This window comes from Pteropus vampyrus, unplaced genomic scaffold (assembly GCF_000151845.1).
Source record: "Pteropus vampyrus isolate Shadow unplaced genomic scaffold, Pvam_2.0 Scaffold206, whole genome shotgun sequence".
In the NCBI taxonomy this organism is placed as follows: Eukaryota; Metazoa; Chordata; class Mammalia; order Chiroptera; family Pteropodidae; genus Pteropus; species Pteropus vampyrus.
In genome coordinates, this window is record NW_011888987.1 from 1,826,997 (window position 1) to 1,841,755 (window position 14,759).

At 32.6% G+C, this 14,759-nt stretch overlaps 1 protein-coding gene across 3 annotated transcripts in view; it reads right to left on the bottom strand.

Annotated features, from left to right (window-relative positions):
- Positions 1–1,766: 1,766 nt before the first annotated feature.
- The window catches only part of MDFIC (MyoD family inhibitor domain containing), an 89,940-nt gene continuing 76,947 nt past the window's right edge, over positions 1,767–14,759 (bottom strand). For all 3 annotated transcript variants that reach the window (XM_011372402.2, XM_011372401.2, XM_023537957.1), the window contains one exon: positions 1,767–4,474. In XM_011372402.2, coding sequence (XP_011370704.1) covers positions 4,227–4,474 — 248 coding nt within the window. In that variant the 3' untranslated portion in view covers positions 1,767–4,226. The remainder of the gene's footprint in view (positions 4,475–14,759) is intronic.

A 14,759-nucleotide genomic window follows, 5' to 3' on the forward strand; every position in this document is an offset into this window, starting at 1 on the left:
CACAAAGGATGGTTATCTAAAAATGATTTCTTCATGATCACCTCACAACTAAATTCAGGATTCTCTTTTCGTGAGCACTGAGGTAAGGGATGGAGAGCATAAATAATGGCAAAACAATGGAACTAGAAGTAGTAGACACAGTTCAGTTGGAAGGCAGCAAATTCCTCATGTTAACATTTGGCAGCTCAGGAGCTATAGTTATAGCCCCAGTGGAAATGTTACACTACTGTCCCTGTTTGATGAAGAATGGGGTGGTGTAGATTTCTGCTTGCCTACAGATCCTGCTTTCTAGGTGGGGCTTGGCTCTGGCTTTGCTTATATTTCTTTTTACCTCAAGACTGTCCATTGACTTCATTACAATTTATTTATACAATATTTTGATTCATAATTCAAAGTAGAGGGAGTAGCCATTGGGAATTTTGCAATGTGAAGAAGATACATGATGGGTTTAGTCATCGGTGATAGCTTTTGCAAAAACTACCCTCCAGTTAGGGCTATATCATAATGTTATGCCCTCTCCACAACCCCTTCCATTTTGACCAAAATCTCTAAAAGTAATCTTAAATAAGCAAGTAAATATTAGTAGTCTCACTATAGGAACTAAAATTTTTCTCATAGGAAATATCAAAATCAGACTTCTTCCCTGGATTGAAACTTCCTTAGTGTTAGATGACTCTTCTGAGTAAAAAATTATAGGTTAAAAGGAAGTATGGAAATGAAGGGTTAAAAGGACTTCCCCTTATAGTACTTAATCCTTGATTTAAAAAAATAGTAAGTGTGGAATAAACCCTATTGATATATTAACTGCCTTTTAAAAGTACAAAAGAGAAAAATGGATATTATAGTATTTGATGAAATTTTACCTTGCCTGTCAGATTAGATGTAACAAATCTACAGGCCTACAAATCACAAGTAATCGGAAAGGGCATAAAGGTCTTGAATAATTTAAAAAATAATCTTATTAATAAGTACACTTATTCATTAGATGGTTGGGTAAATCTAAGCATTTAAACTGGAATTCAAGAAGGCAAGCCATAGAGATTCTGGACTTGCGTCTTGTTTATGTTAGGCCGTGACTTTGACGTTTCTAACATTAGAATCTAGGACACTAATATAATTTATGTGGAACATTACCCTATAAGGTTGCCTTGGTTACTCCTTGAACTGTTCAGAGAAAAACTGACTACTCCAGGTGAGAAAAATGGGTATAGTTGATACACTGTAAGAACACAAAAATTAAATTATTATATTTATAAATAAAAAGCCTCCTAAATAAAGCTATTTTGGGGTTAAATACTAAAACTTTCCTACCACTTAAAAATTGTGCCAACTTAAACTCTAGATGAAAATACTTCTGATGATTTACTTTTGGGTAAAATTTATTAAGTCTAATACCTAATTTCATAGACCTTTCATGTTTAAGTATATTAAAAAATTACCTTAGTTTTTATGTTAGGTGATAATTCCAAAACAAATAAATAGAAACAAGTTACAAAAAAAAGGTACAATTTTGACCTATTACAAATCTTTTAAAAACACTATGTTTTGAAATCAAATCTTAGTTGTGATTTGCAGTATAAACTGATTTGAATCTTTCATAGTTCGTTATGCATATAAGACATGTGACTTACATAAGAAGACTAGGAAATCTTTAGAAAGGGAAGTAACAAGATTTAAAAAAGCCTCAGGTTTTAAAATTATAATTGAATTTGTTCAAATATCAGTCAATTAGTGTATCAATTAGATAGAAAATATGCTAAAGCACAATAGAGAAATCATTTTTTTATTTAAAATAATGTATTCAGGATAATACAGGTCCAGTTTAAAAATATTTAAGATTAAGTTTCCACATTTAAAATGATACCAAATTTATAACTGTAAATATAGCACTTAGTCATGATGGCCATATAATCAACAAAACATTTTCATACAGAAATTCTAAAACATATTGAAACTATTTTCACATTTGCCTACTTTTTTTTTTTCACTTTTTAAAAAAATCATACAAGGCACTTTATGGAATGTCTGTAGACTACAGGAAAAATACTGTGAATATAAATATGAAAAAAGAAATTCTGCTATTAATGTTCTCTGTTATAGAGAAACATTATTTTAAAAGTGCTAATATTTTTATCTCAAATAGTAGCAGAATATATTTAAATATTAGACAAACCACTTAGAAAATTCTGCAGGATAAAAAGTGAAATATTTTAACAATTCCAGGTTATCAGAAGGCTTTATATGTCAATACACAGATGACACTCTCACATCTTAATATATATGCCTAAGTTAATTCTGGGTATATGTAAATATTCAGATTCTGGTTACTATAAAATAGTACAAAGCTATTCGTATATTTGATGTAACAAACAAAACACGCTCTTTAGACAAGGATGAGAAAGACATATGTTTACTAGAATTCTATTTAAAACAGAAATTTTAAAGGTATGTGTGTTTGTTTGTGTGTGTAAATAGCACTAAATGGGGAATTAAAGAGTATGTTCTTTTTAAAGTCCTTTAAATAATGACATAACTAAAAACTAGGTTTCACTTCAAAGAAAAAACCAAAGGTAGCCTTTCCATGCTTTAGGTTTAAATCTCTCTTAAAAGTTGAGATTTGCTAAAAGCTTCCTAAAAAATATTTGTTTTTACTATTTGTTTTACTATTAATTTGATATCCAGTAAGAAGAACTGAAAATAACTCTTAATCCAAAGTATATTTTTAAAATCTCTAAAAGGAATTACATTAAATCAAACAAAACTACAACTGTGGGAAGATCAAATTTAGTAGGAAAGCTCATAGTATGAAAATTTTCTCTCCCTTTTATCTGCACAACCAGTCTCTATCTCAATAACTATACACTTACTCATGTAATTGACTTATTTCAGTACACTTAAGGTTCTTTATAACCCGCCACATTGGTTTAGTTTTACATGAAATTGCAATACTGAAATTTGGTCACAGTAGTGGATATTGAGACTCCCACTGCATCAGAACGAATGCTTTGCACTGAAGATTAACTGTGTTTATAAAATATAACATTGGTTAAAAAACAATCCAAAACAAACAAACGTACACCCCACCCTCTGAAAAAAAGACCTACAGCTATGAAATTAAAAAAGAAAGCTTTTGAATAAATCAAAATCAAAATATTGAATTTTAATATTAAAGATCTCCTAATTTAAATGCAGTTCATCAAAAGTATTCCACATTCTTTATAAAATATAGCTCTTTATTTGGCAAATCATTGTTTTATCACAAACAATAATTTTTAAATTATATGTAATAAAATGAATATTTGAAATTAAATTTTATAGTTTTCTTAATATAAGCTGTAGTCCTATGACTAAAGAAAATACTTACTTAAGAAATTTTTAACTGCTTAAGTGCACACAGAGTTCAGGCTGTTCACCTAAAACTTTGTCCTAAATCTAAATAATTAATTCAAACAGATGAATCACTCATCCTAAGAAGCTTCCTCAAATGCTACATTCTTCTTGAAGCCTCCTGAATATTCCAGTAGATATTAGCTGTTTTTTTCTGTGTATTCCTATAGGTTTTTGAGTTTCATTCTCTTATAATCCTCACTTCAGTATGCCTTCTGGAATGGTTCATTCTTTATAGGTCTTTTTCTTCTGTTAAACTGTATTCTCCTCCGGATGGGAACTGAATGACATCTGTCTCTGAGTCTCAGCAGGAGATTATACACAGTAGGCACCCAATGTCTGCTGAACAAGTGGAGAAAGTGGAGAACAGACAATGGAGATCAATACTGGGTGCCCAACTATTGTTTGGGTTTGTTTCTCAAAGTTTATTTTAAAGTAAAAAATGTTTACTGTTAACCATTAATAGATAAACATCAAAAATAAATGTCTAGTTTTAACACCCACTGAAAATAATACATTTGGAGCAAGGGGCTCCTGAGAATTATTAAAAGAAATAGAAATATGCATATAAAGGAGGAGACATTCATTTTTTTTTCGGGGGGGAGGGGTCAAAATGTCTCTCAGTCATTGTAACCCATAAAAAAGTTTAAAAGTAGTTAAAATTTCACATATTAAACCATGTAGATTTGGTTAGAGAATAAAGGTCTTCTGAGATTACTTAAAATGAGTTAACAGTGCAAATACTGAGTTGCTTCATGAGAATCTTGCCATGTGCTTTTTCTTCCTCCTTAAACATTTTAAAAAACTCTCCAGTTTTAATATAAACAAAAGATAAATATTTATGAAGGAAAACAAATTCCACAGCATTCCATACAAATTTCCAAACAGTCTGATGATTCACAACAGGCATCCATGATGCCACAATCCATGTCACAAGGGCAGTTGCAGTCATCCCCCATTTCATCTCCACAGCAACAGCAGCAGGCTTCTGATGTGCATATGCCACACGAAGCTTGTCCCAGGACAATATTGCAGAGGGTTAGAAATTCACAGAACAAGCAGGCCAGGATACAGTGGACACAACAATCTTCATTTTCAATTGGGAAGAGTCCACATAGTGAGAAAAAGAAGAAACACAAAATATATGTGTCATCAATAGACTGAATAATGATTTGATCAAAATAAGTAATCCAGAACCCAATGACAAACAGTCCTAAAAGTCTTTTGTGGGCAAGAAGCTCAAGAAGAAACTTAAGTTAAATTTTAAATGATCAATCTTTAGAGGTAGATAGATACTCCATATGAGAAACAAATATCATAGTTGTGTATACATGCGCATGCACATCTAGACTAGATTATTATTCTCTTACACTGTGCAATGGTCCTTGTTCCTAGGTTCCACTTTTCTATGCCTCTTACCCATCTTCCCTATATTCGATTGCTCTCTATAACAAAGAATAAAATGAATCTATGACACTAAAATCCTTCAGAAATAGGAATTTCTTTCAACTCCACTGACCTGCTCTAAAATTAAAAGGAAAAAAAATGTAAACATGACATACTTGGTACATTATTGAATAATTGAATAAATAGTTAAATTTAAATCTATTAAACTGGGATCAGCATGTTTTATTTTACAATAAAACTGACTCAATTTCATAGTATCAATTTTTTTTTTTTTTCATTTTGTAGGAATTAAAGAAAAATAGACTCTCTGGTCGGGTCTAACCATTGTTTCTGGAATCTAAGTTCTTCTGCCTATTTCTAACAAAGAATTTGTACCTTAGCAAATATGAATAATGATACAATAACATGGCTTTCCTACTTCCTGTGTGGCAAAGTACTTTACATTTTTTATTATTTCCTGAATCATCTCTAATAATGCCTCTCTAATCAATAATGTTTATCAAACTTCATGAGCTGACATAAAGGGGTGAAAAATCAAACAGATTACAATCTTTAAATTTAGTACTCCATATTCTAAACTTTTCTTTAGAATTTGGGAGCAAGAGAGAGGAGCAGTTGAAGAAAATTTCTATTTCTAGAGGATCTGAACATGTCATAAAATCATTTACGACCAATGTTATAAGACGTTTGTCTAATTTCAGAAGCATTAGTGAATTTTATCAGGATTATTTCCGGGTTTTGTGTTGCTGTTGTTGGTTGGTAGAGGTTTTTTTATCTTCTTTTTTTTTTTTTTTGTATTTCGTACAATGCAAGCTTTAATGAGGCATTCTGCTTTCAACAACAGCAGCAATACATAACAATCCCCACTCCATCCCACTGTCATAGCCCTTTGTGTTTCTGTATTTGGCTTTAAAGCTGAGTGCTTTTAATGAGTTTCAGTAAACTGTGTGACCATCTATAATAAATCACCCAACTCGTTGAACATACATGTTTCTCTATACTCTCTAACTTCATAGAGAGTCTCTAACTTTGTAAAAGGAAGGAATGTGGAAACACAAGGTCATACTCTACATACCAGATGGCAAAAACGGGGAAGGTCAGAAAAGAACTCAAGGAAAACTCCAGAGTTGTTGGTACAATTAAAGGTTAAAAGAAGACACCAAGCCTTCCTTCTACTCTTCTCAGTGCCAACCCCACCCTCAAATGCAATGATCTGTAGAACAGCTAGAAAAAGCTCATAAAGTTATAAGAGTCTGCAGGTTGTTTTCCATCTCCCCCTAATGTTTTTAGTAGTATCCAGTCATTTCAGGAGAAAGCTGAAAGCAGCTACATGAATCCAAGTCTGCAGCCTTGGAAAGTTCTGGGTTTCTAAAGCATATCTGTGGTTTCCTTCTTTCTACATTCTTTCTATGAACTTTTATCCTGATACTTGTCTTACGTATCTTTGTACAGTTGAGCTCTTCCAGGAGTATATTATCATTAGTTATAAAATATTTGATGTTATAAAGAACTAGCTTTATTATTATTAAGAAAATAGTGTTTAACTAGCAAGACAATTCCATTCGATATACCTTCAACAAATACCCATATTAACTGATTCTAACAACACTTCTGACCTTAACTTTCTTTTCTTTTGTGGAATGCTTATATTTCAAGACTGAAAGGAAGAATCTACAAAAACTCATTTGGCAATGAAGACTCTTTAACTGATTAATCTTAAAACTCTAAGAATAGTTATTGAGTATTAGATTCTTTATGTATCAATCGTAAACTACAACATACATAGAACTGTATGTGATGGATCGATTGATTTTATAGGGGAAAGATTTATAGGGGTCGTCCCACCCAGCCTTCGAAATAGAGGATTATAATATCTTCAAAGCCTTCTTTGGTCCCTTACTAAGTCCCTTCCTATCCTGAGATATAATCACTATCTTGAATGGTGAACAAAATTTATTTATTTATTTATTTTTTACAACAGTGAACATGTAAACATCCCTACATAATCTATCAGAAAGGAAATGACACCATATGAATTACTGGGAGTAGCATTTTTTTGGTCAACATTATGTGTTTCAGATTTATTCTAGTTGATTCATGTAGCTTTAGTTCATCTATTTTCTAGGTGTATAGTATTCCATTGATTCAATACGTCATAATTTATTTATCTACCCTACTATTTATAAACATTTTGGTCATTTCCAGTGTTTTTGCTATTATAAACATGACTGTCTGAAACAGTTTAGTGCAAGTCTCCTAGAGTACACATGCTAAATAACTAGCAATAAAATCATTGGGTCACAGGATGTGCATATGTTTAATATTATTAGGTGATACCAAATTTGTTTCCAAAGTGATTGCTCTAAAATTTACTCCCACCACCCAAGTATGAGAATGATCATTACTCCACATCTACATCAATCACTGAGATTGTCATACTTTCATATATACCAATTAGTTGAGTGTGAAAAAGGCATCTCATGGTGGTTTTACCTTGTATTTACTTATTTACATGTTTGTTGGCCATTCATGTTTCCTGTTCTTTGGAATGGCTGTTTAAGGTGTTCATGTTCTCATCTCACTTTTCTATCGCTGAAATAAATAGTTTATTTATTTTTTATTTATTTATAGAAGTTCTTCATATATTCAAGATATTAGTCCCTTGTCAAAATCATTATCTTTTCTCAGTATGTGGCTTTTCTTGTTTAAAATAACAAAAGACAGATGAGTTAATTTTTGGAACTTGAGAGTTTCAAATGATGAAAAGAAATCTAAATCAAATCTTGTAGTTAGCCAGAGATATGGGGTTACATGGCTGAGGATGTGAAGTGACAATGGACAAGAGATGGTGTTAACAAGATTTGATAGCACAATGAAATAAAAAGTTTCAGTGTCTGATTCAAAACAAAGGAGTCCATCCATACCTATATACTTAAAGTTAGAAGAAACCAGTAAGTAATCCAGAGGAAGAGATCGAATGTGATTGGTGTGAAATCAACAGCCCTCAGAATGTAAAGGGATAGGGAGTGGCATTCCAACCTAAACAACTCATTGCCACTCATAGGATATATTCATTTGAGAATTACAGTCTTTTCCAGATCTTAAGACAATAATAACTGTTATAAAGAAATTAGAAGCTGTAAGTCAAGAATAAAATCGCGTCAAACTCCGATTCTTAGCCAACAAGATCTACAAATTAAGTCAGTTAAATTGTCTTTGTATTTTTTAGTAAATAAAGAAAATGGAAAAATAAAATTCTTTGCTCTAAATAGAGAAAATGCTCCTTTTCTAGCCTATTTTCTACAACACAATGTGATTGCTATAACAAATAGGTATAAGAGGTGGTTTTATATAGAATGGGGAGCATAGTGTTAATGAAGGAAAAGTATTCATTTGCTGTTGTCAGAATTAAGAAATGTGTTGCTGCAAATATATTTTCTCATTCAGATGGTTGTCTCTTTACCTTATCTTAGGAGAGGAAATGTTTTAATCACTCTTTCATTTTTTTAAAAACTATTTATTTAGAAAACTTACTTTATACTATGTTTTAAGCTCTTTATAAATGTTAATTCATTTATTTCTAATAACATTCCTAAGAATTAGTTCTGGTATCATCTCCATTTTACCAATACAGAGAGAGACTTTCAGAAAATTTAGGAATTTACCCAAGTCATAGAGGCAATAAGTAGCAGAGCCAGGGTCAGAACCCATACAGTTAGTGTCCGTGGTCTATGCTCTAATTCAGTGTGCTGTGTTTATTGCCACTGCAGGGAAGGGTCTCTCCTAACACTTACTTCATCTTCCTGGGAGAATGATCAGTAATAAATTTTTAAAAAATTATTTCTCTTTCTGATCTGTTTTTAGCCTTGAGTCAAGTCTCTTTTCCTTTCTAAAGATGATTCTGAATTTCAGTTTTAATGAAAAGTTGATAGTAAATGTTAACCTTCAACAAGAACAAAGTTTATGAGTTGGAAAACCGATAAACTGCCAGTCACATTGTCAAAATAGACATAAGAGAGAGATGGTGTCTCTATCAAAAGAAAAAAGTCTGTAAGTTTAAAACATAAAAATTAAGGTCCCTGGTATTGTAGAGATTACATAGGAACTCTAGTGGTAATGGCAAAGGTCTCAAAAGAATAAGCTCTTTATGTAACTATTAAAACTTACAAAATATAAATATCTTCTTTAAACACAGAGTCTACATAATTTTCTAGAAAAGCATGTTGGGCTACTCTGAAAAACCAAATCTATTAAGAGGCCCCTAAAAAAGCCACAAACCAAATTACATTTTAGAGATTAAAGTGATACTAAAGGTGCATTTACAGAGACGCCTACCAGAAACTTTCATTTCCTGTACTTTATAAGTCGAGAAATACCTTGATATAACAAAAAATAAATTTAAAAAATGAATCCCTAATACTATCATAGCAACTCAATTTCATAATCTAATTTTCATTCCTTGACTGAAACATTTTCTTTTCCACTTTCTAGAAAGTGACTTGATTATGACTTGGGCTAAGGAAAAGGTTAAAATAAACTTAGAAGAAATATCTTTTACAGTTTCTACCGCTACCACTCCCCCCACCAGAGGAATAAAGAATCATAAAAGGCATTATGATATTGTTTTTATTTCAAGTAAAGAGAGAACTAAAAGAATTATCAAACTAAGAAGACTTAAATAGAGGAACAAACTTTAAAAAAGTGAGTCCTTTGTATCCATGTAGTTCACTGTCAGAAATAATTTTTGTCCCTGTTCTTGAGGTTTTTAGTTTTTATGATTTTATTCAGCTATATTTGCATTTTTTGTCAAAAGTGTTTAACTTCCGTGAAGACAACCAGTTCTGGGATAGGGGCCTGTTCCAAACTGGTCCAAGCAAGGACTGCACAACTCAGTGTACTACTGAGAGCAGAATATGTCACAAGACAACTATTGTAAATTTAGGAAAAGAAAGGTACATGCCAGCAGCCAAATGGCTGAAAAAAAAGCATAAAAGGAAATCCTTAGCACATTTGATTTTAAAAAAAGGAAGAAGAATAATTACTGCAGACACAAACCCAAACAAAATCTTTGCATTCTATGAAAATTCAGTGTTAAACCCACACAGCTGGCATATCTGGAAATCATCTAGCTTCCCAATATCATGAAGGGAACAACTGCAACCTACTTAAACAGCATCTCAGGTGACTGGTGAGAATACATGTGACTAATCCAAGAGGCTTTGTTGTGTTTAAAATGAGACTGAAAATTTGTTTCTATCAGAACATGTTAGTTTAATAAGGAAATTATCCCCAGTTGATTTCCTCAATCATATGTAGCCAAAAATACTAGGAAAATATGGGGAAAACAGTCTTTTTATAGTAAAAGGAACCCTAAGAGCCATCAGAAAATTTGCACAGTAAACTCAGCTCTATTTTAAACAAGTCTCTTATATTTCTTTAGTTTCCTTTTTTTAAGATGTGGTATGACAGCTGCTCTGAATTTCTTGGAACGAAGACTGAACAGCGAAGTACAGGGAGGGCAAAGAGCAGTGAGTTCTGAGAATAACTCACAGCCCATTTTTGAGCAAATGTAGATTTGCACGTGTTTTATCTTGACCAATCTCTAATAGCATTTCCTATGACTTAAAATGCTTAAAAATACTTTCTTAATCAGGCTCTTATCATGTAAACTATATACTGAGAAACGAAGGTTCATTATCCTTTTTAACAGGTTAATAGTATGCCAAAAAGTACCACAGATTAGAACGTGAACAGTCAGTTATATGTAACCATAATTTAGGAAATTGCGATTGAGATCAAACCTGGTAGTAAAGCTACAAAGAACCCGCAGGTATTCCCATGTCTTCAGCTGCTAAGGCTCACATCTGCCTAGCAGGAGTATAAGGGGACTCATTGTGCAGAGGAAGCTCGACTGGGTGAAGGCATTCCTCTTTCTAGATAATGCTTTCTTGAGACTGTTGTTTCTCAACACAATCAAAAAGCAGTCTAGAAGTGGGTTTTGGTAATCCTGAATCACAGCCAGGATGTCTAAGTTAGTATCTGGCCTCTGTGAAAAGCCAGATGTGAGGGACGAGATGCAGACATCTCCAGGGAGTTCTGCTCCTCAAGTGTTCATGAGTGCAGGAAATACTTACTAATACAGTATGGTAGCTCAGCTCCAAGTAGTTCTGTGTTTCCAAGCCAGAGGACACACAGCATCTGGCCTACAGCCTTGGAATGACCTGCTGCCTGCATAATTTGGAAATGCGCCTCCTACACAGAACCCTCTGGCACACTGCTGTCCTCCCCGTGAGGCCCTGCATCTTAGCCAGAACACAGTCAACATTTTCCTACTGGAAAAGAAAGTGAGTTAGGTCAGAAGGTAAGAGAAAGAGAACTACATTTTCCACTGCAATACAAAGACGATCACACTTAAAGAAACAATAATAATCTTTACTATTGTCTTTCCTCTCAACGAACTCAAAAAAACTGGAAAAAAAAATCACCTTTCTCCCACACCCCACGAAGTGACTCCTCAATAATCTTCCCACCATGTGTTCGAATTCTGGAATCCATCCATCTCCTGTGAGAGGTGCATTCATATTTTAAATTACAGTAAGTGGATAGCAGATTTTTTTTGTTTGTTTCTATTATTCTATTACCCTGCTGCTTCCTGATCTGTTGTTGATTCATTAAATATTCCAAAGCTATTTTATCCAGTAATTGTTGGTCATGACTTAACTGGAGCACTGATTCAAGTAGTCTTTCTAAAAAATCACATTTTACAAAGTCTAGGAAGGTAACATATATACCAGGATACATCTTATTTCCTTGGAGCTTTACAGACAATTCTGAAGAGGAGCAAAAGTTCAGTTAGCAGAGATGTTTATTTAAAACACTTTATATGTAGAGTTAGTATGTGAGCAGAGCGGAGGGGAAAGAAAAGCTTAAAAATGTCACTAGTACAAATAATATTTACGTTAGCTTACTGAAACTTTCCAATACTTGATGATCACAAATTTGAGAGCTGGTAATAATAACAGTACTGTTTTAATAGGGTTATGGTGAGGATTAAAAAAGACAATGCATATAACATTCTCAATAAAAGGGTTATCATTTACTTACTAAATATTATTACTATGATAGCAACAAGAAATCTACCAATGTTTCTTTCACTCACTCTGATTACCACAACAAAATAAGGCCATTCTACTTAACATAAGGAGGTTTACAAAAGGCTTAAACTTAAAATGAGAGAACCAAGAAGGCAACTATAAGAGAATCTGCGGAAGAGTAGAACAGAAATCTGCCTGGAAAGAACTAGTAAATTTTGTGTTTGGCTACAGCAGAAGGTTTAAAAATAATCAACTTTTTCCATATTTAAATTAATACCTATTTATTTTCTCAGGAAGCTAAAAAGCAAAATAGTGAAACTATACTTGAATCTATTCAATGCTGACTATATTAAGCTGGCCAGCTGAAATATCTTTAGTCCAAAAAGTTTAATCAATAACAAGGTTGAATATAACTTCTGGATACCAAAATCTACTTTAGATCTTAAAAGCATTTTCCTATGAAGAATAAACATTTAACAGTTTGTTAAAGTTGGTCACAATACCATCTATAGCTAGAACAAAATATAAAAAAGTAAATCCTCTAGTTTTAGTGAAAATATGTATTTGTATAAAAACGATCTAAAAAATTTCTCACAAAAGCTTAACTTAATATTTTTCCTATTTTTATTTTTGCAACTGTGTTTACTTCACAATTCACATTTCAGTTTCACTTCATTGTGCTTGTTTGAGTATGTGCAAGGTATATTATAAAACGAAAGCAGCTTTTGTTTTTTTTAAAGCCACATAGTACCCACTGAGATAATCCTGCAAAAGCTGATGATGACGACGATGATAAAATAGCACCCATGCCATATTGGATGCTTTTTATTTATTTGTATTGAGATATAATTGACATATAACATTGTATTAGTTTCATGTATACAAAATGATTCAATTATTTGTACATACTGTGATATGATCACCATAATGTTAACATCTGTCATTATAATTACACATTTTTGTTTCTTGTGATGAGAACTTTTAAGATCTACTCTCTTAAAATCTTTCAAATATGTAATACAGTATTACTAACTATACACACAGTGCTAGACATTACCTCCCCATTACTCATTTATTTTATAACCGGAAGTTTGTACCTTTTCACATCCTTCACGAATTTTACACTCCTCCATGCCCTGCCTGTGCCCATGGACAATCGGTTCTTTGCATCTATGAGCTCAGTTGTTTGTTGTTGTTGTTGTTGTTAATTCCATATATAAGATTATATTTGTTTTTCTCTATCTGATTTACTTCAGTAATGATCTTGATGACCTAAGGGTTTATCTATATAGTTGCAAATGGCAGGATTTCTTTTTTTTTTTTTTTAATGCTTGAATAACACTCCATTATATGTATATACACCACTTTTTTATTCATCCATTCATCAATGGACATTTAGATTGCTTCTATACCTTAGTTATTGTAAATAATGCTGCAATGAACATGGGGGTGCGCATATCTTTGTTAGTGTTTTCATTTCCTTCAGATAGATACTGAGAAGTAGAATTACTGTATCATGTGGTAGTTCTATTTTTAATTTTCAGATGAACCTCCATACTGTTTCCCATAGAGGCTACACCAATTTACATTGCCATCAATGGTGCAAAAGTGTTCCCTTTTCTCCACATCCCTGCCAATGCTTATTATTTCTTGTCTTTTGGTAACAGCCATTCTTACATGTGTGAAAGGATATCTTATTGTGGTTTTGATTTGCATTTCCCTTATGATTAATGATACTGAGCACCTTTGCATGTACCTGTTGTCCATCTATAAGTCTTTTTTGGAAAATGTCTATTCAGATCCTCTGTGCATTTTTTAATTAGATTGCTGTTTTGTATAACCCTTTATTGGATATATGATTTGCAAATATTTTCTCTTATTTCATAGGTTGCCTTTTCATTGTATTGATGGTTTCATCTACTGTGCAGAAGCTTTTTTAAATTTGATGTCGTTCTACTTGTTTATTTTTGCTTTTGTTGCCTTTGATTTTGGTGTCAAATCCAAAAAATCATCACCAAGATTGATGTCAAGGAGCTTACCACCTATGTTTTTTACTGGAAGTTTTATAGTTTCAGGTCTTATGTTCAAGTCTTTAATCTTTTTTGAGAGAGAGAGAGAGAGAGAGAGAGAGAGAGAGAGAGGTGGGTGTGCGTGTATGTGTGTGTATGTGTGTGCGTGTGTCTGTGTATGGGGTAAGATAATGCCCATGTGGCTGTCCTGTTTCCCCAGCACCATTTCTTGAAGAGCCTATCCTTTCCCCATTGTATATTTTTGCTCTGTTTTGTAAATCAATTGACTATATACATGTGGGTTTATTTCTGGACTCTCTATTCAGTTTGATTGATCTATGTGTCTGTTTTTATTCTAATACCATGCTGTTTTGATTACTATAGCTTCATAATACAGTTTGACTTCAGGAAGCGTGATGCCTCCAGCTTTGTTATTTTTTCTCAAGACTGGTTTGGCTATTTGGGGTCTTTAATAGATCCATACGAATTTTAGGATTGTTCTATTTCTGTGAAAAATGCCATTGGAATTTTAATAGGTATTGCTCTGAATCTGTAGGTTGCTTTGGACAGTATGGACCTTTTAACAATATTAATTCTTCCAATCCATGAGTATGCAATATCTTCCCATTTATGTCACCTTCAATTTCCTTCATCACTATCTTATAGCTTTCAGAGTATAGATCTTTCACTTCCTTGGTTGAAGTTATTTCTAGGTATTTTATTCTTTTTGATGCAATTGTAAATGGGACTGTTTTCTTAATTTCTACTTTTGGTAGATCATTATTATACATAGAAATGCAACATATATTTGTATATTGTTCTTGTATCCTGCAACTTTACCAAATTCATTTATTAGTTCTAA